Consider the following 26,643-nt stretch of genomic DNA (forward strand, 5'->3'; position numbering starts at 1 on the left):
TATATTTGTTTCATAGGAAAAACTTACCTTATTTGATCAGATCTTGGGTATGCCTGGTTCAGGATCTTGTCTTCTATAATACCCTGCCTCAGACACTACAGAGAAAAGTCTTAAGTACCTTACACTAAGAAGATGCGATCGCTCTGTCCGTCTGCTGTTTCACCACAAGAACTTCAGTAACTTTTTCTCCAACAGCCTCTTCTACTAATGGATTTGAACTGTTATTTTTTGTTAGCTGATTCTCTTTTATGAAGATTCTTACATTGCCTGTTGTTACTGGAAAGTGCAGGATGGCATTAAACACAGCAGTGTTAAGGTCAGCCTAAGAGCGGACTAAATAACTTGTATAAGAGCTGTTATAGGCATCGTGTGCTCTTCTCTTTTGGCTGTCCTACTTTAAGATACATGCTTTAATTTTCTGTTGCTGATTCTACTTTGACTCACAGAGATTAAAATTGTGGTGGATGACGTGGACAGCATTTACATGACTATTTCCCCTCATAGTGCTGTCCAGAATTGATAAAGGCTGGAGAGAGGACTTGGATTTCTGGAAACCCTTTGACTTGTTTCCTTCACCAAAGGTTCTTCAAGAGATTTGGTTGCCATGGAGGATTATCAGAAATCCTTATTAAATACAGAAGAAGGAATAAAAGATTTTTGCAGTAAAATCCCACAGAGTTCTATGCTAGGATTTGTACTGTTGAACATGCCCATTTTAGTTTTTCAGTATTTTTGCTCTTTTATAATTTCTGCTAGCTTTTGTTAATTTTTCTTTTACCCCTCTTCATTTGCTTACCATTTCTCCTTTCTATAGTTTTATGTCCTTTCCCTTCTCAGGAAGTATCACATCCTAGCGCCTGTCACTTCCTACCAACTTTTACCCAGTTTCCTATGATCCATTTCACAGAAACATATAATTCTGCATTTCACCTTCTTGATTTCATACGCTTTTTCTCTGCAGATTCAACCTCTCACATGCTTGCTTTATACAGTTTCTACAGGCAATTCCTTTTTTCCTAGGTTTATGCTACATAAGCCAGGAAGCAGCAAAAGCCAGCCGCTTACCAGGGAACATGGAGCCAAGAGCAGGAATGCAGCCAGCAGGGCAGGGGCTTCACCAGCCCAGGCCCCATCCATCCCACAGTGCCCGAGCAAGGCAAGCAGGGCAGGTCCAGGGATGTTCAACCGCGAGTTCAGATGATCGGGCAAGTTCATGGTGATGAGGCAAGTACAAGGTAGAGCCCGAAAGGCAACCCGCCGGTCAGGGTCAGGCTGAGCGAGGGTAACCAGAGTCAGGCACAGTCCCATGATTAACTGGGCAGGTGCATAGTAACAAGGCAGTTCTGAGGTCAAGCTGGGAATTCAGTCCACAGGTCACAGTCCAGATCAGTGGAGTCCCTGGCCAGGCACAGGCATGGCTGTGACTCGGCTGAAGGCCTAGGGCTAAGCTTAAATAGAGTGGCCCATGGGCAGAGGGTGTGAATGGAGGAACTGACTGAGGCTGTTGTGGTCTACTCGTGTACTTGGGGCCCTGACAACGTACTCTGTTTCAGTGGGGTCATCTTCCATACATGCAAAAAATCCTGCAGAGAACAGTTTTCCACAAGCGGGCCAGTACCCCTGTTTCAGGGTTGCTCCTCATTCAAAAGCATCTAGAAATTATTATTCATAAGGGATGGCTAGGCTGGAAGGGTGTTACAGACTGTCAATAGTGCAGGGAGCTTGGCTGAGATCTGGGGAAGAGGCACTCGTGTAAAAGACGAGGCAGGCTGTACAGGTTTGGTAATCCGGGATTACGTTAGAAGAGATTGGCTCACTCATACACTCCTGGCTGTTGCATCCATGTCAGATGGCTGACTCTGAACGACTGAGTGCTCACCCAGATAAACCAGTATTAGCACACAGCAAGGATCTTTCTAAGGAACATTATGCTTACAGTGTACCAAATTCTACAGAGAACTACAACACAAATACACGTGGAAATATGTGCAGCTATTTTACATCTTTCAAGTTGCAGCTACATGGGGGCACATCAGGAACACCACAGCACTGGCAAACTGTGCTTAAGAGTTCAGCTGTGGGGCAGAAGAAGTAGTAACAAATGGAAGCTATGTAAGTTATGTAGAGTGAGGTAGTTTGTTTTATTTTTTATTTTCTAAGCCTGGTTGGAAATTTCCTCATGAGCTGCAGTTCACATGAATATGTGTCCGCAAATTCTGATTTTGTGCCAATCAAAGATTATGACCTATATTAACATTCTAGAAACAGGGAGGACTAGCTTGGCACCTCACACCAGGACTGTGGTTCAATCTCCTGATGTCTAATGTCCGCTGTTACTCCATTTTAAAGTCGGGTTAAATTACTTCTCACAATAGGAACTTATTTGAAATGTGCTCCCTCTTTTTGATAGTGCGTCCTTTGCCTTGACAAAGTATCTGACTAGCAGTAAGGGTTGTCTGCCTTTCTTAAAAAAAGACATTTTTTTTTTCTTCAGAAAAGAATGGCATTTGCCATTAAATTGCTAGGCTTAAAATCTAATTCCTAAAGTTTTTTTTTTTTATTTTCAATGGGACTTACATTATTATATCCAGTAATAGGAACAATATTTAGTTCAGACATTACTTGGTGGCTTGCTCAAGAAAGCCACATATCCAGACACTTGAGTTTCCTGTACCTTGTCTGGCGGATATGCATGTCTCTTGTAGTTTAAAAATACTCTTATTCTTGTTGGAAAATCCTCATTTACAGGACTGCAACTGAAAGGGATTTTCTAAGCACTTGGGAACAAAGACGTCAGAATATAAAAGTACCAAACAGTGACACTTGGTGGTTAGTTATGTAACTTGCACATTTCTCACTATTGGAATACATGAGATGAAAAATAATCTGCAGCTTTTCAGTCCTATTTAGTAGCCTGATATGGTTTATGGAAATCAGCACTTCCCAAGCATCTTTCAAAAGCTTTAAAAGCATCAAATAAGCTTTATGATGTTCTGTGGCCCTGGGGCATATTTGAATTTTTCAGAATCAGAAACTAGAAACTAACCAATTGCCAAACTGTGTGCAGTTAATTATTACACAATACAAACTGATTTGATACCTGCTGTATTCCCCAGGCCATGTCCCTTCATGTCCTCTCATAATCTCTTATATCTTCCTGGCATGTACACTCCCACTTCCTTTTGAATCAAGCTCTATGTGTATTGGAAATTAGTGTCTTTTCATGAAAAAAGCCATTGGCTATCTGTCTATTCCCCGAATGTGGCCAATTTAGAAGTTGTTATAATCAAATATTCAGCATAACTGAACACCTAAAAATCATTAAATATGAATTAAAAAAACCACAACTGCAAACTCACGTTATCTGACTGGCTGAAGATTATCAGTACCTTGCTGGTCTCCAGCTGGTTTGTGTTTCCTGATTGCACAAGAGATGGACTGGGCTTCCAAAAACTGCAGGTCACTGGCAGTCAGCACTCAGAGTCTTGTGATTACTGCTGTACCCCCAGGGCCTGACAGCTCCTCAGAAAGTTACCCAAGAGACCTGCGTCAGCTGTGAAAGTCATACCAATCACTTGCTTACTCCATTCACGTGTAAAAACAGGGGAATGGCTTATTTCGTTATTGCTTTCCAATCTCACTGTGAATTGCATTTTACCAGAGTAGTGACTCCCAGAGCAGGGAGTGGTCAAGGTACAGAGAAAACCTTACCGTGATCTGAAGAGGAGCTGTTTGGGCACATGATGCTGGCTTACCTCCTTACTTCTATCTGAGATAAACTGCTTGAGGAGATGGAAAGAAAGGATAGAACCAGAAACAGTAAAAAGAGACAGTCCTGATGGCTGAAATATCACTGGGGTAGCTGACCATTTCACAGCGCTTCTGGTCTATGCTCTTGTATGATTTTTGGTGAGGGCAGGAGGTACTGTTACTGGTGTTTTAGGTAAGAGGGGAGTAGGAAGATACAGGGTATATAGGGTGTGTCTGTATTGCACAGTTAGCCAACAGGACTGACTACTGTGCTGTGCTGTGTTTGAAGGAGATGCCATTGCTTTTTCTCTGAAGGTGCTCTGCGGTACTTTCTGGGTCAGTTATGCCCTCAGGGAAATGGGAGCAATGTCATGATGATGAAGAATGTAAAATTCTTCACTACGTAACTGAAGTCTCTATTTTGTAAAATACTCTGAAATATTTTGTCTGGCTGTTAGAGGAGATGAAAGTCATTATAATCTATTATCAAAATAGTAGGAATTCTGGATATCTTGTATATTAATTCTGAAAATGAATACCTTGTACGGGAGTATATTCATAGAAGGAATCTTGTGTTCAGGCTTTTCTGAAAGGTGGAAATATTTTCACATGGAATAAGCATCTTTCAAGTATTTTCACATTAGATGGAAATACTTTCATCACTTGAGGCCCTTCTTGGAAGTCATTCAACTATGAGAACACTTGCTTTTAATAAAAGACTGTTTAAGCCAGTGGCATTCCTGGAATTCTGATGTCTAATGTCCGCTGTTACTCCATTTTAAAGTTGGGTTAAATTACTTCTCACAATAGGAACTTATTTGAAATGTGCTCCCTCTTTTTGATAGTGCATCCTTTGCCTTGACAAAGTATCTGACTAGCAGTAAGGGTTGTCTGCCTTTCTTAAAAAAAGACTTTTTTTTTTTCTTCAGAAAAGAATGGCATTTGCCATTTATGTTGTTCTTTACACTTAGCACATCTTAACTCAGTGAGCATTTTCTTTGATCCCCACAGACTTAATGGTGGTAAGAACTAGTCATCTCATTAAAACTATGAAGGCTTGGACTGGCATTTCTAGTCTGTTTTACAATGAATTTAGTTTTGACTGGAATAATTTCTGGGGTCCTTGGTTACAAACTTTCAGGTATAGTTATCTTAGCCCATGTGATACAGTGAGTGTGTATGCAGAGTACTAATGCATCTACACCTGTTACACAGAATAATAATATTTAGTTTATTATAGTAGTTTCAGAAAAAAATAGCAAGTACTTTTACAAATATTAGTTACAGTTTATCATATGTCAGTGAAGTAGGCACTGATAAACCGAAACAGATGTTACTTTAACAATATTGCTAACATGAGCTATGCAGATCACATTTTATTACAGAGAATACTAAACTGCAATAGGACTCTACTGTTAATCTCATGTGTAAGACAAATAAACAAAACCTGGTAGGATCCCTGTAGACAGTTTTTTATCTTTTATTAGAGAAAGAAGAGAAGGGGAAAGGAGCTGACTGGACAGAGAGGGTGGTTGAACTTGAAGCAATTGTTAAGTTACTTGCCTTAGTCCTCTTCAGAGCCACAGGCTTTGTAGAGATGTGGCTTCTTTTTAAATTGTGTATGTGAGTGTTTCTGAGCAGTCCACTCCCTCTAAATGCTCCTGGGGAAAGGAAATTCACTTTGTAGGGTCAAAAAGAAAAAGACAAGATAGACTGTATGAGGACTACCTTACCTGGTCACTCCTTAAAGAACCAGAAAAGATGAATGCAGAGAATGACAGACTATCGCTGCTTTAGCATAACATAATTCCCATTGGCGGGAGGGGGGGCGGGTAGAGAAAAGATGGAAATAATGCCACAGATACAAAAGTCATGGTATCTCATTAAATTCTATAAAAAGCTATACTGGAAACAAAGCAGGTGAGAGGTGGCAATCTAACTACCTACATTTATAAAAAACACTGTGACCAGATCTTTGTAATTGTACCTTTTGGCTTCATACAGCAGGAGAATAAATGGTTAACATCTTTAAGGAATGATGTACCTCGATTATCTGAGGGAAACATCTCAGAATCAGGAACTTTTATGACTTGAGCTGGATAAAATATTTACACCTCTACAACATCATTTTTCTTCAGCAAGACCTCACTTTGTCACTGTCACCTTCCCTCCTAGCATGCTCTCTTGCCTCAGTCATTTCCCTAACATTTGTCAATCTCATATCTGTGCTTTTCTATTTCTGGCTTTTTGTTTACTTTCTCACAGATATCTGCACTTCTATTTAAGTACTCTTATCTTTGTTTCAGTGAACAAGGTCACAAGTGAAAGTGGGCTTTGGCAATTCCAGTATTAGCTAGCTGACATTAATTGACATCATGGAACTGTTTGCACTGTCATGGTAGCAGCTCCTGGCTTTACAAGTTCACATGTATTAAATTTCTCAGATACAATTTCAGTTGGTGCCTGTAAAAAAAACTCAGTACTGGGATGTGAGCTATGACAGAGACATATTTGTCACAAACACATCCACATTCACACTTCAAAGCCTGTTTCCACAGGTGCCTTGAAAAGGCAGGGCAATGTTGTGACTTCTAAGGCACCGGTTTGGCAGGTGGTTTTGTGTCCCAATGAGACCATTTGGTTTGTAGATTCTGATCCGGAGAATATCCTTGCACTTATTTCATATTGTGCACCGCATACCTCCAGTTTTCACCATGGTCTGGGATTACTCTGTGGGTAAGCTCATGAACATGTGTTTTTCCAGGAACAGGGAAATCACAAACTTAATTTCCAAAAAGAAGTAATCCCTTTAGGTTGATTCTGTGCCAGGGTACTGATACGTAGTCTTGCACAGAGAAACTAATTCTGGTAATATCTCTAATATCTCTAAACACAGAACAATTTTCAGAACTCTTATGTTCCATTGTACCTATTATATAACATCTTATTATTCAGAAACATTATCATCAGTATAGAAGATTCACTGAATAAAATGTTAATAACTTGTTCATTATTTTTAAGTGGAAAATTAACAGCTAAGTTATTAAAGAGTATTCCTTTCTCAAGATCTAAAACTTGGTGTGAAAAATTACGAGAAGACATGTTTTTAAATGGAGTATTCAAATAGTACTCCCTAGCTGAAGAAGAAAAGTCTGTGTTCAAAAATAGAAACACTTGGTGAAAATGTCATAGTTATCACTTGCTATTAAATAACACAGAAAGTCTAAAACCCAACAATAGCTAAACAGAGTAGGATAGCTATAGGTATGTAAAGCATAAGATGAATTGTTCTGATACTCACCGCAACATTTATATATTAAGTAAGCAAGTTAGCATGCACCTGTCAAAATTGAGTTCAGACTTCCCCTAATTTTTATATCAATGCCATTTTTCTTTTTTTTCCTTTGAAAATAAGCTTCAATTTGCCTAAAAATTTCGAACATCTTTTCTTTCACATTTTAATGTTCTCTTGATAGAACATAATCCAAAGAGTGAACGCTAACCCCTACAGCAGGGGGGGCCAGCCTCTTTTTAACAGATTGCTCGCTCTAAGCAGTGCCAGGGAGGTTACAATTATTTTTACTGGCATTTCTAACAAACTTACATTTTGCACTTGGATCATTTTTTCAGATAAAAGTTACAATTGTCTGATTTTACTAGCCATTCACTTAGGTTTCCATTTAAAGAGATTTCTCTCTTGCTTTCCTGATGCTCTTCACTGACAGCTGGTCTGACGTGTTTTGCTCTTGCATAGGAACCAGGGTCACAGCAGTTCTGATAGCTTAGCTCCTCATTTTAGCAGAACACTGTGAAGCCTGCCTACGTATCCAGCAGCCAGCAGCCACCACTCTTACCTCCCAGGATGGAATTGGGTCACAGGTGGGACACACTGAGTGCGTAATAAAAAACTCCATCTCAGCCAAAAACCCCGGTTTGTGTCAAATGCCATTAAAAGGCCCTGCTCCGAAACACTGCCAGAAGTGTTATTTCACATCTTCATACTTCTCAATCCCATCTTTATGCTTCTCGGGCCCAATTTTTGGTTAGGTAGGCTTCTGTGGAATAGAATAAGAAACTTCATTTGTAAAACTGGGAATTAATAACACAATAATACGAGTGGTTGGCATGAACAGACCTGGTGGCGGCTTTGATGGGACTATTCGACTATGCAAAATAACTCGGGCACAAAAGTGTTTGCCAGCTCAAACTCCAAAGCCAAAATGACAAGCTTATTATCAGTAAACAGTATTACTTGCACTGCAGTTCTGCTTTAAGGCCTCGGCCAAAGACCTTGCACAAAAAAAGCCCAGCCTACAATTAGACAAAATGGATCTAGGATTGCAACTTTCAGGCATGTACTGGGACCACAAAAGTTAGCATGGCAATAGGAATGGCTGGCCTTGGGCAATCGTGGTTTTACTGATTTAATGTATAGATTCACATAAGTTTAAGGTAGATTTTTCTTGTGTCCGTTATCTTTCTCAAAATATTCTGGAGATATGTGGAGGGAACCTTGCTATTATTTAACAGTCTTTCTCTGGCGAACAGGTATGGTCAAATTCAATGAGTTAAGCCTAACAAAACCTCGGTTTCCCTGTTACATACTGGGCCCTGATGAAAGTGCCAGAAGACTGCAGATTCCTTGCTGTCCTGCATCTAGCTGTGCCTGGGGGCAGGGGGAAGTGCTTTGAACTGTAATGGTAACTGAGCAATAATAGGTTTAGAGTGACATAAAAAATGAAACCAAAATCCTGCTTATTGAAGCAATGCAGAATTTAGCATCCAGTTTCCAAGACTAGCGTGTCTGTTAGGTAAGCGTGTAAGTGACTGCAAAAGAGCCATAGCACTATGCATACAGCCCCTGGCAAGTAGAAGGAAATCTTCTGGGCTCATTTCACCTTTACAAAACGTTTATAATCTTTTTGCTATTATTTAGTTATAGGGGGTTTCACCTCTGTATTAAAACCATTCAAATCCTTTTTTGAGTTAGTACTCATCAAATGCTTGAGTGGCCTAGCTAAAATAGATGTAATGCGTTCAAACCAATTTTCCAGTACATAAACATTCCTGTCTAAAAATCACAGGAATAACTGACATCTTTGTTAGCAGCCTTTATGAATTTAACATGTTGAGCTGAGTAGCTGGGAAAAGGTTGGAGAGAAAGTGCTATGCTCAGATATTTGGGGAGTCCGTCGGGGTGAAGCGTTTTACTAGAACAGCCTGGAAAGGATGCTACTGCTTACACTGTGTCAGTTCTCTGGATAAAGAAACAGCTCCAGCTTCTGCATCTGTCAGTCTGGCACCTTTAATAAGTAATTAAATCACACTGTAGATTTGTATACATACTTGGCTAAATAATAAATGACAGCTATCACACTGGCATGCGAGCACATATGCATACCCAGGGCAGGAAATCACATACAGTATTTCATTTGTTGCCAATTTATCCGTAACAAAGTGAGGAAGATGCCCTGGGGACTGGTGACTAACAAGGAGCATTGTTTATGCTACAAATCCCATCCGGTTATTAGTCTTTGGAAAGTGCTTTGTTTAGCTTATCAGTGCTTCAGCAGGAATGCCAGGGGCATTATTTTTGTGCTAAGTGTATTTCTATTCCAATATTACTGACTCCCACTCCATCCCTCCGTAAGAGGTTATGTGTTACCTGAGGGCTGAAAATTAGGCATGTGCTTCAATGCCTTGTTGAATCAGGATCAGGACGGTTAACACTGCACAAAGCCAAGCCCTTTACATGTTTCCTTCTTAATTTTGCTGCATTAAATTGGAGAACATCTTTACAGAAATCAAGGCTTTCTTAAGGACCTTAGAGCATGAAAAGAATAAATACCCTATGAAGTATATCCATCGATTAAAATTATTTTAGCATGTTAGACTTTCTGCTTAAATTCTACACTTTACTTGATAGTTGGATGATACTGTGTTACACAGTCTAATTCTGCAGTTAAGCAATTCCAAAGTATCACAAGTGTCTGGCAAGTTTTAAGCCTGTTTCACAACAGTACTGATAAGCTGCTACTCTACCAGGTGATCAAAATACCTGTAGTGTGCCCTTGATCAAGTTAATATTTAAAAATAGTAATGCAATTTTTTTATTAGGTTCAGGTATCTTTTCAATTATGTTAAACATCTTTTGCAGGGGAGAAGATGTATTTAGATGTTTTAGAAAGGGAGGACTGTTGGGTTTTTTTTCCCAGGAGTCCTCTGCTTTTTTAGCAGATATGCTTTATTTGAGGGGACACCCCCACACACATTTCTTTCATAACTGTAATTCAGAAAACCTGACAGACCCTTGTCATTAGGCAACTAAGTTAATAATTGACAAAGACACATAGCTGGCCTTAATGAATGATTCCACACCAACATTGTCAGTGGGTGTAACATACTCAGCCCCTCTCAGACATTTCTGGAAAGAGGAATGGTAAGCCCAACTTTATGTAGGTCTTCTGAACCATGGTAGGAAGTGTTCATTAGAATGATTATGAATAAATAATTGAAGTATTTATTTATACTTTTAATCATTAGATTACAGTTGGAAAATTTGCATGAATCAATTCTTCCCTTTAAAATATGTCATATTTTTAATTTGCTTGTGATTAGGTTAAATATGTATGGTCAAATAATGAGCTGTCCAGCGTATCCTCCCTGATCATCTTAACTGGCCTTATAATTGAGCCATGAAGCAGCTCCTCACCTATCAAAGGAATCTGACCAAGAGGTCACACAGTATCATGCCTTCCTAACAAGTTTAAGCCTCAAAGCAAGGTCTATTTTCTAACTAATGGCACATGTTTATGGAAAAATGAATAAATGTTTGTTAGCACTTGAATCTGCTAAGTGCTTTTTAAACTTTAATTCCTTCTCTTCAGACATGTTGATGAGAATGGACTCATCACTGTTGCTTTACAACTAGATTTCCGTGTGGTAAAACTGAAAGATGTTGTGAGCTGAGCTGTGTCACAGAGATAAAGGTTTATACCCAGGAGCGTCTGGCTTCATAATCAACAATCTGATCACTACTTCACGCCTTTCTCTTGCATGCAAGTATTAAAAACGTATCAAATGTAGTGGCTGCGTTTTATTACAATAGGCTTGATTTTGCAGAGTTCTACTAGAATTATTTTCAGAAATGCTCAGCTTTCATTTTAGGCCAAAAGATGTGTCCAGATTTGAGAAGATCTCCTTTTTCTCAAAAATCTGACTGTCACATAAGGAACTTGTGGGCTTGAACAGTTTCAAAGCCTGGCCCCTGATGAGGTACCTACACAGAGAATTCTTTTGCAAATCTGACCCCAAAAGCAAGCAACACTTGTGGTGCTCACTGAGAAAGGAATATAAACATAAGGACCTGATTTTAGAAAAACTTAAAACTGTATTTTAAAATAAACATATAAACATCCCATGGTCCTTGCCAAGCAGCAAATTTAAAATCTGACATGAAGCAGTGTACATCGTCATCCATTGCAACCCCTTATATATATAATCTTAATGTAAGTCTTCAAAAGCCATTTCTGTCACACAGGTGCATGTATGTCACAGTACATTCAACTTACTATCTTCTTGCTAATTCATGAAAGTGTTCATTTTTGCTCAGTACTTTTTACAGAGGGAGTCACTTTATGTCCATTCTCTAATTTAGGTGCATGGTCTGGTGAGAACTGCCAATGGTACCCATTGGTGCGGTGATGAGGGTTTTCTCACTGGACACGGGGGTTGAATCTCTTTGGTCAGTGAAAGCATTACGCCAGCGTTCCCTGTGTGGGTGCAGGCTTTCATCACTGAGAGTTGTTTAAAAGGTGACCAGTGCCACTCCTTCAAAATGCTAAGCCCTGCCCCTTTCTTTCAAAGAATACTCCTGTGTACTTGAGAGGATGCTGGGTCCCCCAGCTTTGCAACACGATGGGGTCTTCCTTGCAAATGGTGAGAGTTGAGACGTAACCTATGTGTTTAATATTACTGTTGGCTAGCGGTAGGCACCTCCAGTACTTGGCCTGGGCGATGTAGGTATAATCCTTATGTGTCTCAGTCTCCCTCTGTGCTGTGTAAGGTGCTCAGGAGTCTAACTCTGGACTAGGGAATTCATGGGGGGGAGATACCCAAAAGATAGGTATGGTGGCACTTAAAATTTGAGGCGGCAGAGTTTAAGGCTTTCTCTGGATCTTTGGATTCTAAGTCTGTTTTTCAGAATAATTTGCTTCTGAACTTTGGGGTTTGGTTTTGGTGGGGTTTTTTTTCATTTCCTCCAAATGAAGTAAATTGACTTCTACTGGACTATACATTTTACTGTCCCATTCTGGCTGTAGCATGATTCCCAAGAACATATGGGTTAGAAACACCAATATTTTAGGCTTTTTAATGATGAATCTTAGACCAAAGCTAACATTAGGTGTTCAAAATAGTATTAAGAAAATTGTACAGAAAATCTTGACTTGGCTATCTTCCTCCATATAACACAACAGGAGTCCTGTGGTAGTAAAGTATGAGGAATTCTTCAGCTTCCCTCTTGTCTCTTGGCTTGGGAACAGACTCATTTCAAGCCTCACCAGCGTGAGCAGCATGAATCCTGAAGGAACTTCCAGACTTGATTTTCTGTGCTAACTTTGTGACACTCCCTAATTTGACTGCAGCTAATCAAGTAACTAGAACATGATGCTTCTGGTGACAAATGGTGCAAGTTTGCCCCACTTCTCCCGTAGCAGAGATGTTTCTGGCAGAGGAGCCTAATTTCAGTATGCTACCTGGAAAATTACTTCCATAGTCCCCTTTTTATTCATCAAAGCTGCTTTACAGTATCAGTATGGCATTATCCAGGCCTGGGATTTTCAAAGGTGAGACAGGCACCAAGATCCAAATACAAGGCCATGAAATAGTAGCTTTTATGGGCACTCTCAAAGTTTCCAGCCTAAAGTGTTAACAGGAATGACAATTTTAATTGTGCTGTTTGTAATTATTACATGTAGAACTGCTCTATGAGAGGAAGCTCCCTAAACTGTCATTTTAGGCAAAAATTCACACTAAATATTTTGTTAAGACTGTTTAATGACATCAAAAACTCAAAACCTCATGCCACAAAATACTAACTGCCATAATCACTACTTCAATCTCCAATTCAATCTGCTAGTTCAAATGTTCAAAGGCTGGCTCAAGATTTTGGAAGGGGTAAATTAATTCTGGCAGACTTGTAGCTATGTCAGATATCATCTGTCTTCTTCTATCAGATCCAGCTGGGCGGTCCCCTTATAACCAGGATAAAGCCAACTCGAACACCATTTTGAGTGCTTGAACTCAATAAATCAGAAATTTGATTATGTGCACATAATCTCTTAAAAATAAATGAAAGATTTGGCATGTTTGGCCTAGCCTATCTACTCGGGCCAAGACTAAGCCACTGATATCTTTGCTGAAGGTGACCCCAAGTCTCTTTTTCCCCCAGATGCTCTATTAATGTCAGAATGGCTATAGCAGGTCAAACCAAGGCCATCTTGCCCTCTCTGCAGCAATGGATGCCTACAGAAGAATAAGGAAACATTAATGATACTTCCCTGGAATACACGTTCATTCTCTAGAGATTTATGGTTCAGGAACTTCCTCAGTCAGAGGTACTACCTTTGCATTTTGTAGTACTTGATGCCCAGTACCCGTTGAACTCAAAAATTTCGAGCATCCATAAGAACATCCGCTGCTTAACTGTGTATGTAAAGAACTGCCTATTTTTTTTCCTCTGAATCTGCCACCTGTTAGTCATACTGCAAGAGCTGGTCAAGTTCCCCACCTTGCTTCATTCAGTAAGAGAGAGATTACAAGAAAATAAAAAATGATGTTTCACGGTACTGGGTTTGAATGATTTTTCTTCATCATATACATGCACATATTCTTCACCTAGTGTCATTAGTACAGGATCATTGCCTGGTTCTTTGCTCTAATTCATAGTCCTAACTCTAACTAATGCTCTGAGAGCAGAGCTTGAGCATTTTCAGGGTCTCAACAGGAACTTGCACTCAGCTGACAAGTTTCCAGCCCCTTCACGTGGTAGCTTACCTCAGCAGCCAGAACTGGTATCATACGGCAACACAGCAACATTCAATTTTCCTATTTTCTGAACAGCACAAACTCTGTTTCTGCAGACTTGCTCATGTAAGTCAGCAGAAGATGAGTCATCCGGAAAAAAACCATAATCATTTGTCCCCTAGGAGTCATATAGTAAGTTAATTATTGTACAACACATTCTAATACAAAATACACGAGCAGTTTCAACTGCTTGAGGTTGCAAAGGGCAAGAGAGCTTTTCAAAATTTCCATCGGTTATGGTCTGGGAATGCTGGGTTTCCCTTGACTCGGTATCTGTTGCATAATCAGAAACACATTTGGTTCCCTTTGTTGTATGAGACAAAGCTAAAGAAATGTGTGTGTTATTACTCTGCAAAAATAAAGAGTAGATACCTAATCAGCTTATGTCATGTATGCAATGTTTGTAAACACAACTGCTCTGGGGCAGTTTCTCAGCTGACGAAAACTATTACAGCTTTTATCAGTTGAAATAATGCTCTTCTGAATCTGCAAATACCCCATCAGTACTGCATGGGAAGTCAAAATACAGGAATGCGATGTGCCATATGAATTTTAGGTAGCATTGTGTTAAAACCTGCTTGCCTGGAGTTCACCTGTCAGTGCACTGGACTTGAATCTGATCATTGTTGTGTTTTAGTTATTCACAACTAGTCATCCCAGCTTTGCTGGGCTATTGTGGGGTTGTTATCTCAGCAGGAGATAATCTTATCAGTGCATAGAGAGGAAAATCTGAAAACATTGTAAATGCCTGCAGCATCTGTAATTTTTCTGTTGAGAATCAGAAACAAATACATTTACAACTTCACAAACGGTAAAGGAGAAAGACTTTTTCCAGTAGTTATGGCATATTGTTCTAAACCCTCCAGTTCTTATTTACAGATCCTCATTATAGCAAGGAAAGACTGGTATTAAAGGTGCTGATTTAAAATAACTATTTTGGTGAACTTGTCATTTTAGACATGGCTCTGGCAAGAGATCGGGTTTCTTGAACACTCATTTGGCAGACCTACATGACGACCTCTCTCTTGCTTGCTTGGAATTATTACATTAGAAAAAGTAATTACTTAAATAAAATCTTTGCCTGTTGTCAAATGAGTTTGAATCTTCACAGTCACTCTGGATCGTCCAATATTTGACATGCCAAATATAGAATCTATTCAATTTTCTCTTTATAAAAACTTCTATAAATAGGTCAAGTACTTGGAAGTGTATTCATTGAGCTGTCATGTAGACAGGTGCCAATAATGTATCCGAAAAGCAAATAAACAATCCAAATTGGGCAAGAAGGGACAGCAAGCATACAGCAATACTGTAATCCCAAAGTACACCATCATGCATCTGAATGCCTTACTTCAGTAATGGAAAAATAATACCCATTTCATATAACGCTGGGCCTCTGTGGTCATTAAGAAACATGTGAAGTTCACAATTTTTCAGTCAAAATACAAAATAAAACTGTAATTGACGACATCTCCTGTTGAACCTCGCTAAACATGCATAGGCAGTGGAGGACAGTCAATAACTTTCAAAACTCTGCCTTAAAGTGAAGGAACTTCCTTGGAAGCTCCCTCCCAATTTCCAAAGTGCCCCTCTGGTTCTGGAACTGACAGAAATGTTGAAATAACTTTATCTCAAGAAAGGACGGACACTAACCACACTATTACTAAATTTTCTTCAAACACTGATCTCATTGTGGTTATGGCAATCAAACAAATAGTCAAGTGTAAGTTTCTCCATGGTGTGCTAAGACAAAGTAGGCAGGTCCATCATCCATTACAGACTAGCTAATATGTCATAATAAAGGTAGCAAAAACTTTCAATGCGGTAAGGAACCAATATCAAGTAAGAATGGCTATTTTATCTCTCACTGTATCAAACAATCCTGGCATAGATGAATATATTGCCAAATAGACTTTTACTGCTTACAGGCAATGATTTAGGAGCAAAGATTGGAAGACCAATGTACATCCTTCAGCCTTTGCCCTCCAGAAATATGATACTACACTCTGGATTTCAGAATGCCTCTTTAGCATTTCAGAGGCTTACAGAATTCTTATCTTCCCGCTCTAAAAAAAAGCTCATTATTATTCTTAATTATAGAGTTTGCTAAACAAAGGGAAGGACTGTTTGGAAGCAATCTTTTTACTTAAATAAAGGAGTCTTTTTGTTACATAGCCTATGGTACACACTAAGGATACCATTCTGCCACCCAAGGAAAGCAGAGAACACACGGGTCTGTATTTCAGCACATTTAAGTGATAGACATGACTACAAAGGAGGAGGAAAAAGATCCAAAAGCTACTGAGGCGGACTTTGGGTGCTGTCTGACTAATAATGACAGCTAGACAAGCCAGTGGTGCAAACTCAACTGGCTTTCAAAACATAAATATTATCCAGTGGTGTGTGGATATATCACTGGAAGCAGAAACATGGCATCATGATCTTACCTCTGACACTGGTCCTTTCTGTAGGATTACACAAAGCGCTTCATTTCTTTGTGCCTAATTTTCATTATCTGCTGAGGTAACGATTAGTCACCCGTGACATCTATACTTAGTTTCTGTGACTCTCTGCTAATCATAGTAAATTATTATTAATGAACTGAATATGTCAATCAAAGTACTAATTTACTGAAGACTCTGTACTACTTCTCTTCCAGGAATCACTCCAAATTTGGCAACCTAGTAATCACAGTGACTTCAGCTGCCCCATCTGTCTCCAGACAGCTACTCTCCCAGTACAAACCAACTGTGGACATGTATTCTGTGGTAAGTTTTCTGGACTGACAGTGCAGACAGTGCAGTGCTTATAGAGGCTACTAAAAAAGCACTCTTCTTACAGAAATCTCAAGTCCTATGTAAGAACCAGGACTAAGCCCTTCTCCATGGAATTAGTGCTTTCTACTAAGTGCTCTCACTAGAAGCAGGAGAAGTCCCATCTTTATATTCCCCCCAAAAATCAGTAAGAGTATTTTTATTTGCTCACTTCTGAAATGCCCAAGTCTTAGGACAACAAGAAGTAATAGATCATCTCACAGGATACTGTTAAATTACAACACAAACTCATGGAATGGGTAAAATGCATCAGAAAAATCACACAATTTGTATTCAGCTATGCAAAAAAAACCCCATTATAAAAACCAACAGTCTAATAATCATACAGTTTGTGACTGTGAAATCTCAAGATGTAACAAACATGAAGTCTTACCTTCAAGCCTGAACTCACTTCTGGGAAGACAGCTTGTCTTTTTAATCAACAGCATAAAAATCCAGCTATCCCATAAAATTAATTCTGATTGTATTTATATTGGTGAAAATCGGGAGTAAGACATACTGGACTTAGGCCTGATTCTGTTCCACAGACTTGCTTCCCAGGTGAAACACTTGCCTAAAATAAAGCAGAAGTGATCTAGAGCAAGAAGGCACAATTATATTGGCTTGTAGTCCTGTAAAAGCTTTCTAAACAAACAAATAAACAAATTGGTGGAAGTTACATATTAAACAATTTTAAAAGTGAGTTTCTAGTCGTGCATAAACCTTCTTTTAATCTGTTTATTGTTTTTTAAATAAACCTGTGTGGTCATACAGGGGAAAAATGTTCAAAGACATCGCATCACGATGCATGCTCAGTAACTCTTTATTCCAGTCCAGGATCCACCTTAACAGGAAAGGGACAGATCCAAATTTAGGGGATCCTTCTGTTGAGGCTGCCCATGGTATGGTCTCCTGTCCTCCCCAAGTACATCTATAGTCACTGGGTAATCTAAGTAAAACCATAATTCTCTAGATAAATGTGTCTGCTAAATGCCTTCTTTGAGGCTGCTAAGCCGTATGGTTAGGATTACGAAATTTAAATAATTTTTCAAAGGGAATACAAGGATGAAGCATAGAATAGTGGAGGGAGTTATGTTCATAATTGAATTTGTAAAGGGGATTTCAGGATTTTTAAGGCCCACGTTCTGCAGCGCTAGAGCCAGTGTGAGCTTCGCACCTGCTTTGACAGGCAGCAGGATAAGGCCGCCAGCATACTTGGACTGAACATTGTTTCTCTCAGACCTCTGAGAGATATTGTCCAGTGAATTTACATGTGAAGTTTACAACCTCACTGCCCCAGCTGCTTATCAGGTTCCTTGCTGAATGCTGTCATCCCCACAGCAGGGGTGGCAGAAGAGAACTGGAGTTCATCACCTGGTGAGGCTGAAACTGCCCATGAAGGTACTTCAGGGCTACTGTGCAGCATGAGGTCAGTGATCTCTGGCAGGGGTCAGGCAAGCAGCTGGAGGCAGGACTGTCTGGTACTGCAACAGCAATACACATCAGAAGACACTGGTCAGAACCATAAAGCTCCTTTCCACTGCTCTGGCAATTTACAGAGACCTTAAAGCAAGTGCAAGTTATATTTACACTTTTTTCACCATGTACGACTGTTCTAAAAACACCCAAGCATAAAAAAGAACAAGGGACTGTGTTGTTAATGCTGGTGCAATAAAAGCAAATTTTTATCTTTAGGAAGTATCATTCTTCTCTAGACCAAAATGATGCTCACACAGCACAACTCCTCATCACCACTGACACTATCTGCATCCTCTGAAACCACAACAAATCAGTGGATCACCAACAGCTAGGGACACTTTGTAGGGCTCATCTACCTCATGAGTGACACCATTTAATACTTGAGGTTGTTTCGTGTTTTTATAACACTGTTTTGTAACATACAGGAAAAGGATATAACTCACTCCAGGATAAACACTACGCATATGGCCTCAAAATGTGTTTCAAATAATGTCACAGTAGTTATAGTTTCAACTACAAAGACAGACATAACAACAAAGATCATCAACTTTCCTCTTTCTCTGGCCTGGTTAATTTTCCCTTTTCCATCTGTGAATATGACATCATGATATGGACTTTATTTTATTTTAAGATCTGCAGAGGAGAAGTACCATATACAAGCTTGGTATATATTGTTATCGTTAGCTGTATATATTTAGCTAGGCTTTACTTTCCTCAAGTACATCATCATTTACGCTCTGAAGCACAGATTCCAGTGCAATGCATTATATATGTTATGACTATATTTATATAGTAGAAGCGGCCTCTGTAACATGTCTGTTTTTCATATCTTAAACCAATAAAACTTTACATTGGGCTTATCAAAACCATTCTGTGTAGATCTAAGTCTGTTGTGACTGAAATCAGTAATAAAACTTCTCTTGATGCCCTGTGGAACAGAGCTAAGGCAATGCTGAGCTCTCTTAATAAATTCCGCTCTGGTAAAAGTTTTATTTAAAAAATGTGGTCAACCCAGAGCTTTTAAAGAAGATTAATGTGGACTTATAAAAAATGTCTGATTTTATTATTAGTAGTAATTCATACAGTTTGTCCTGAAGTTTTCCTTTTCAGCTTCAGTTTGAACCATATGTTCAGGAAGTTCAACTGAAAAGCGATCCTTGAGCAATATTATTTTTTTCTAATTAACAATAACCACAGAGGTATTTTAGAGAAACCTACAGACTCCCTCAGAAGGTTGTGTAGCAGGATAGATTAAAACAGGATTTTGTCTATTTTATGAAAAATGCACCGAAGCACAAATAGGTCAACTTCAGAGGAGTCCTTCCTTTCCTGTTCCACTAAACAAAGGATTCTGCATGCAGCAAATTTTAATTTCCACGGGGTTCTTTTTTGAAAGCCCTTGAAGAACTGTGGGATCCATCAGTGCCCCATTGTCATCACTGGGACAGAGCACAGGCACAGCAGTACAGCCGCGTGGATCACGATGCAGGATCTGGACCCAGGGGGTCAAAGCGGTTCCTGAAGTCAGGCGTGATGTTTGTCAAATGCAAGAGTTCAAGAGAAAGCTGGAAGCTGGCTGCCAGACTGAGTTTATACATACTGCATGGGGATTTAGATGTAAACACAGCCATGTGCCCAGCCAACTGGTCTGTATATGCAAACAAAATAGAAGAGTCATAAGGAAAAACCCTGCAATCAAATGAAAACAAAAGTAAAAAGCACAAGTCTGAGCAAGGTTCATAAAAAGTATCTTTGGGCCAAATTTAACATCCCTAGTCCTAGTATATAAGATGTAACTGATAGCATCATGAACATTTTTATACTTTATTTCAAACACCGTTTCTGCAATATTCCCCTTTTTAATGACAACAGAAAAAGTCTGGGTGCAGAAAAACCCTGCACTGAGGGCTCCTGAACACTTCTTGTCATAATACTGCTTACAAGAAACTACTTGCTGGTTATTTTTAAGAACAAAGAGCATTGTTCAATTCAATAAAACAATTCCATCAAAATGGCAGCACAGCGTTCTGCTTCTGTTTTCACTGGGGTCCTTGTCAAATTTGATCAGTTTAAACGTTGAGAGATTTTTTTTTCCTGACCTGTCACACTGCACACTGTGCCCAGGAGCTGAAAGTCAGGCTGTGCTGCTTCTGATTAGATGTTATTTATGCTTTGCTGTTTTTGCTGTTAGTGCCAGCACTGACATTCACGTATGTTAACCACTGCTGTCAGCTATACGTGCAGTCTAATCTTACTGTCCTCAGACTCTGCCCTCTTTCACACCTGAGACCTCCGTATGTTGTATCTGGAAATTAGTTAGAAGTTGTCTGGGTAAGAAGAATCAAAAAGAATGCAGCAACTCACTCTTCCAGAGCTACGCAGTTCCCAGAAGGGTAACAGAGTTGAAATACAGTAAGGGGGGGGAGCAAACAGACAAAATAGCCCCATGTATGATACCTCATCAGCAAGATATACGTTGTGCCACCAGGAATCTGCATCACCAGGCTGTCCCTTGGCTGTACATGTTGGTTTATTTGGGATAACCGGCCCTCCTAATCCTGAAAAGCCATACTAGCTCTGGAAGAACTCCATGTTTTTGCAGCTGCACTGCTTTTGTCCACAGCAGCCAGCACTGCATTCTCAAGGGTGCCCGTATTCCCAAGTGCTTCAACCACAGTCAGGGGAGCTTCAAGAATAAGATGCTATGCACAGGAAAAGAAACTGAATAAAAGCCTCCCTTCGGAGGTCCATGTATCTCTGTATATACCAGTGTAGAGAGCTAAGGCTGCGTTTTTGCACAGTCACTTTGCAGAGTAAAACCATGTATTAAAATGAAAGCAAAGAATTACATTCATTTTCATAGTCCATTGTAGAAAGAGGGTTTATTAATTCCAGTAACTTGTAAACATTAAATATCCTCTAATATATTTCATGTATCTTAATTTCTGTCTCTTTTTTTTTTTTTTTTTTTTGGTAGGTTCCTGTCTGATCACGTACTGGAAACATAGTCCCTGGTTAGCAGCAATAACCTGCCCTCTCTGCAGACAAAAGGTAAAACTTACGTCCTTCTGCATTATGATACATACAAAATTACAAGCTTGAGCTCTTAGGATCAACTTTATTTATCCTCCAATTTTCCACAGCATTTCAAAATCCACTTAGACTCAAATGACCCTGCAGCCATTCGCATTTATCATTTGACACGTCATATCAGGCAACTCTGTGAAATATTAAACAGGCCTCCAGCATTTTACTTTTGTATAGTTTATTGAATCTCTGGGATAACATACCATAAAAAGCAATATGGAAGTTCTTAATCTCATATGACCCTGGTCACAGGCTGCCTGTTGTACTGGAAGGTTGGATGCAAGTTATAAAAGGAAAATGTTCTTGCTGCTGTGGAACTGCCAGAGCTGGACAAAGGTCCAGTTGTGAGAGAAAGACTATGAAGAGACACATATTACGGAACACTGTCCTTTATACAGAAGATTAAAATACTCTGTGCTAATGCTGATCTTCTTTTCGAAGGTGGTTCTTCTGGATAACATCTTTTGTGAAAAGCAACAAGATAAGCCAAGTAAACAAATTGTACATGACATTAGAGATTACAACAAGCGTTTCTCAGGGCAACCTCGACCCGTAAGTATTTACAAATCTACCTTTACCTAGTTAGTAGTACATAACACATAGATGATTGAAAGAGACCCAGCAATGAGAACTAGTTTGTATCATCATGTGAATTACCTCTCCATGCACTTACTGGCGATATCACAGTGCTGGGTCCAGCACCTTCTGGTAAAGGTGCTTCTCGGAGTTCCTAGCTCAGAGGAGTCCTTCTGCAGTCATCCTGGCAGGGAGGAGAAAGCAGTGTGAGATGAAGTACAGAAAGCAAAGGAGAACTAGAGATGGTCGGGCCGGAATTTTCAAATATGAACTCAGATTTGAACTGCAGGATTTTAACTTGGCTGTTAAAATTTCAAATCAGATTCCGGTTTAGAAAGCAGCTGGTTTTTTCCCCAGGTATTGCCAAATTCAAACAGTCCACACTGGCTCTGCCCTTTCTTAAAGCTGGAATCCCAGCTGGTACAGAGGCATGACAGGCAGTGGAAATGATGTGAAAGATGAGGGCTGAAGGCACAAGCGAGGCCCATTCTTGACAGGGTGTAGGATATCACCAAAGCAAATCTTCCTCTCCTGTCACATCCTAGTAGGGGGCCTGGAAGGACTGTGGAATCTGTTTCAATCTATGGACTAAACTAAGCACTGGGGAGAATATTATTTTTCAACCCAGCAAACTAGCATTAATGAAGAGGAATAATCACTCAGTCCTATGGTTCTTGTCCACACCAAGGTGAGACTTGAGGCCTCATTTTCAAGCATTCACAGCCTGCACTTGATGCCAGATTTTAAAGACAGGCATATACTCAGTGCAGCCATTAAGGCCCAGTTTCCAAAAGGATTCAATGTCAAGCATAATACTTTCTTTTCAAAGTACTGGGGGAGCGGGGATTCCTTTTAGAAGTGTGCCTCTAGATACTGCAAAATAATTGAACAGCATAGGTGGATTTGGACAGCATAGAAAGTTTCTGCATTCAAGAGATTTGAATCTAGAAGTGCTTAAGAGACACACTGAATTGAAAGAACTGCATGCGTCAGAGTGCAAAATAATGTAACTCATCTGAATATTTAGTTTGCAGATTACCTTTACGACATGCTGTTATTCCTGACTCTTGCCTTGCGAGGAATCTTCACCTGGGGTGGTCTTGTATGGATTTTTTTCCTAAGAGTTGCTGTTTGCTCCTTCGGAACAATCATATGCTTGTCTTCTGCATTTGACATGAAGCCTGGGCCTCTCTGTAGGACACTTGGAACAGCTGATGACATGGTGGTTGTTTCCCTTCTTCTAATTTGCATGATAAATACTTGTCAGCAAATTGCATCTAATGGGGTAAATATGGCAAGGTCTGCAGCTCAGAGCATGCTGTCAGAGTCCTGACTGACTCAAACTTGGATTCCTTGGTCAAACTTCATCAAGCGATGACAGGCCTCTCTTTGATTTGGGGCAGTGTATGATGGATTTGTCATTCTGCTGCTGACAAAGGCTGAAGCAGGACTCAGCAATACTTGGCACGGCCAAGTGATTCGATGTGCCGGTGCTTAGAAGGCTAGTTTTACACTGTATACTTGCTAGACTTTTTCATGCTGCATTTTTCTGTAACTTATCTTCATACAAAGTGCCTGAATTGAAAATGCCTAAAGCTATGAACAGAGCTCAAAATTACAATGCCAATCAACTTGCAGTTGAAGAGTTTTAGAACTCCTGAGCTTTAACATTTTACATCTTGGCTCAATTTGAATAAAATCTTAATTTGAGAACTTTTAGCAAACTGTACAATTTGCTAAGTCTTGTATAACACAAGGAATGTTAGATAGTATCACTACAAAATCTTTTATCAGTGCTTTGTGTTATCACAGCTGATTACACATCCACTGGAATACAGATTTTTTTTACAGCTCTGCAATGAGTACAGTGCTGATTTTAAAGTGGATAACATGAAACTGGTAGTAACAGTAGCTTGGAACAAAAATGCAACTGTAAAGTAGAAGTATTACAAGGGGAGAAAAGCATTAAAAAATCATGCAAGAAATGTGAACAAATATCTGTGTAACTCCTTTGTACATGCATATGCAAGGTACACAGCTTTCTTGAACTCTGTGCATCTAAGCTTTAACAATGTCAGCACGACTGTTTCCTTTCTAGACTTCATACACTCCTTGTGATTTCCTTGCAAGTCTCAGTACCAGTTCAGCCAGAGAGAGCAAGGCCAATTTTATGGTGACAATATAAACAGCAGGAAGTTTATGGAAAGTTTGCCGAAGTTGGGGGTGGGTGCATGTCTGTTTGTGTTGAGCTGCAAAGAGTTAAAAATGATGGTATAGTGCCAGACAACCCTACACATCTGTCCCTCTATAATCTGTATATTTGCTATGTATTTGGAGTCAATGGACTTCATTTCTACATATGAATTGTATATTAAAATAGATACATTAAAATTTATGAATATTTATTGCTCACAATACACTGGTCTCCAACTGATTTTTCCTTCTACGTATTTTCAGCTGACATATTTTATTGTGCCCTTGAATTGTAAGCTATGATTTACCATTATGTTGCAGTCGTTTTCTTGCTTGTTATACTCTTTTTGTTATGATGTTCCTTAATTTTATTCCCATCAACTTTCATTGTCTTTAATTATGCCCCTGAACTTGTAAAGCTGTTTCTCTTAACAATGGGTACTTTGGAAATGGCAACAATTGCTTTTCCATGAACTACAAGGCAGGAAGTGCATTGTTTCTTTAAAAAAATTACCAGATGTTTTTGAGTGCTGACTACTAACATAAAAAAACCCAGAAACTATTCTTTTCCAAGTTCTCTAAGTGCAATTTTGTTATTGTGTAACTTCTGTTTGCATTTAACTGGGAATTACAGCCTATGCCAATACTAAAGAATGGAATTTCTATCAAGCTAAGTGTATAAAGATGGAGTCCATCTATATGAACACTGACTCTGTGGCAAGGGACTGTAGGTTGTTTCTCTTGCATAATACAGGCTCACCAGGAGGGTGGCAGTTCACAGTTTGAAGGAAAGAAGGGTTCTCATGAGTGACCTACAACAGAGCTGTAGTTGATCTGAATATGCTCTTCCATTCTGTCACCCCTTGCTTCTTAACCCTCTCCTTCAGCTGGGGACCCTGGTTTTGCTTCTTAAACAGAATAGTATCTTTTATTAGAAGTAAGAGACAAATGGCAGAGAAAGAAAGAATTTCTGAGAGAATTTCACTGAAGGCACTGGCAGTGTTTGGATCTTGCAAGATCAAAACAATTTGTACTGTCAGAGGTGAAACACTTTTGCTGTATACAACCAGAGAGTCCAAACTCTCTCCTTCCACAGCCCAGTTATGCCACGACCTGTCGTCGTGAGCCTGGCAGCACCTTGTAGGACTAACTATGCAGGGCAACCTTCAAAATCACTCGGGAACAAACGAAAGCCTATTGTGGACTGGATTTGGCCAGCAGGCAGCCAGGAAGGTTTCTGAGCGTTGACAAATGCTCAGAGGAAGGAAAACCCCCTCTCTCTCTCCCACTGTGTTCCCTGTACCTGCTGTCGCTGAGTTCAACTCTGCAGCTGGCTGGCTGTGTAGATGCACATGCTCTGAGCTGGGTCTGGCTGAAGCAACGTGATGAGAATGGACAGGGAGAGCTGGGCTCTTTCAGGGCTGACTCCCCACGAGGCAGCTGGCAGGATGGAAGGAATGCACCTGCATTATGAACATATTTTCAGCAACTGTGTCTGCTTAACCTAGTCTTTCAATGTCAACAGTGGGCTGTTTCACATCTGCACAGTGATTAATGCGCACCAAGGGCGAGTTACTTGCAAAAGACAAAATGGCACAAATTATTGATAGCAAAAAGACTGTGCTGCACGAATGGAGACAGAAAAAAAGAGAGCAGGAAACAGAAGAAAACGGAGGGAGAAAGACTGCACAGCTGGAAAAGTGATTCTCAAATATCAGCCGCCAAAGAAGTACTATAATCAGAGTAAAAAAAAAAAACAAACAGGACTTTCCAATGGAAATCATGTTTAGGTCTTAGCTGTAGCAGACAGTAAGGTTAAAAGGACCATGTGCGATGCCAGGTGTAGTTACCTGTGAAAAGCATGGCAAAGGGCAGCGCCTCAAGCCCATCCGCAGGAGTTACGTTGCCCCTTGTGCTGTTCTGGCTTGTGGCCACTCTAAATACCGGCACTGGGGTACCCGCAGCTGGTTGTCTTGTCTTCTTTCAGTGGAGCAAATGATTATTGCTTGTCCCTGGGGTGCAGGGATTATTGACAGAAAATAGCCAGTGCTTCACAGTGAACTGAATGCGGTTTTATTTCTCATTAAAAATTAAAATGTACACTTTAAATGATGAAAGTATATTTTTAACACAGACAGTACAGTAAGGAGAGAGTACCCTCATCGTAAGTGTCTGGAAGTTCGTTATCCCTGCTCTTCCAGGATTACGTGACTCTGGATTAGAAGCTGTTCATGATGGAGCGATACTCTCTCTGATGTTCCACAAGTTTCAAAAACACTTCGTATTTCTTGTCATAGAATCTGTATGAGAAAGTTAATTTCCACAGAGCCTGAGATGTTACGATTTGCATCGCCTGTACCAAGCCTGTTTATTTCCTTCCCTCGGCATCCCAATTACAGCTCTGACTCGGCGCAGAGCCCCGCACGCTGCCGGAGCGCAGCCTCCCCCCGAACGAGTGACTTCCAAGTCCTAACCGCACCTTTCGCCGGCCCTCGAGCCAGCTTTGATTTTCAGGCCGCTTCTCCTCCGGACTCCCCCGCCGCGGGAGCGGGAGGGCACCGGGCCACGGCCGCTCCTGCAGCCCCCTCAAGGCTCCGCCAAGGTCGCCTCACGGCTTCCCGCGCTCCGGGCCGCCCTGGAATGGCGGACGCCGCTCCCT

The 26,643-nt window shown here is 40.1% G+C and overlaps 2 protein-coding genes across 3 annotated transcripts in view; one reads left to right on the top strand and one right to left on the bottom strand.

Annotated features, from left to right (window-relative positions):
• The first annotated feature begins 10,445 nt into the window (after positions 1-10,445).
• On the top strand, positions 10,446-23,124 carry LOC104841177 (E3 ubiquitin-protein ligase RNF170-like). The gene is made up of 6 exons (XM_010582692.1): positions 10,446-10,486; positions 10,638-10,710; positions 16,496-16,604; positions 21,106-21,179; positions 21,657-21,767; positions 22,819-23,124. Exons 1-6 carry the CDS (start codon positions 10,446-10,448, stop codon positions 23,122-23,124), a joined length of 714 nt encoding a protein of 237 aa, XP_010580994.1.
• Positions 23,125-26,036: 2,912 nt separating this feature from the next.
• Positions 26,037-26,643, bottom strand: part of FGGY (FGGY carbohydrate kinase domain containing) — a 134,551-nt gene continuing 133,944 nt past the window's right edge. For both annotated transcript variants that reach the window (XM_010582314.1, XM_010582313.1), the window contains one exon: positions 26,037-26,284. In XM_010582314.1, the coding sequence (XP_010580616.1) occupies positions 26,203-26,284 (82 nt within the window). In that variant the 3' untranslated portion in view covers positions 26,037-26,202. The remainder of the gene's footprint in view (positions 26,285-26,643) is intronic.

The sequence above is a fragment of the Haliaeetus leucocephalus genome, unplaced genomic scaffold, assembly GCF_000737465.1.
Source record: "Haliaeetus leucocephalus isolate CR32 unplaced genomic scaffold, Haliaeetus_leucocephalus-4.0 Scaffold848, whole genome shotgun sequence".
Taxonomy (NCBI): Eukaryota; Metazoa; Chordata; class Aves; order Accipitriformes; family Accipitridae; genus Haliaeetus; species Haliaeetus leucocephalus.

Bases quoted from the DNA above. Each gene is read 5' to 3' on its own strand.
- LOC104841177 (XM_010582692.1), top strand. From the start codon at position 10,446: ATGAAGCAGCTCCTCACCTATCAAAGGAATCTGACCAAGAG. The intron at 10,487-10,637 runs GTCACACAGTAT...CCTTCTCTTCAG, and splicing joins CAAAGGAATCTGACCAAGAG to ACATGTTGATGAGAATGGAC. The intron at 10,711-16,495 runs GTGAGCTGAGCT...CTTCTCTTCCAG, and splicing joins TGGTAAAACTGAAAGATGTT to GAATCACTCCAAATTTGGCA.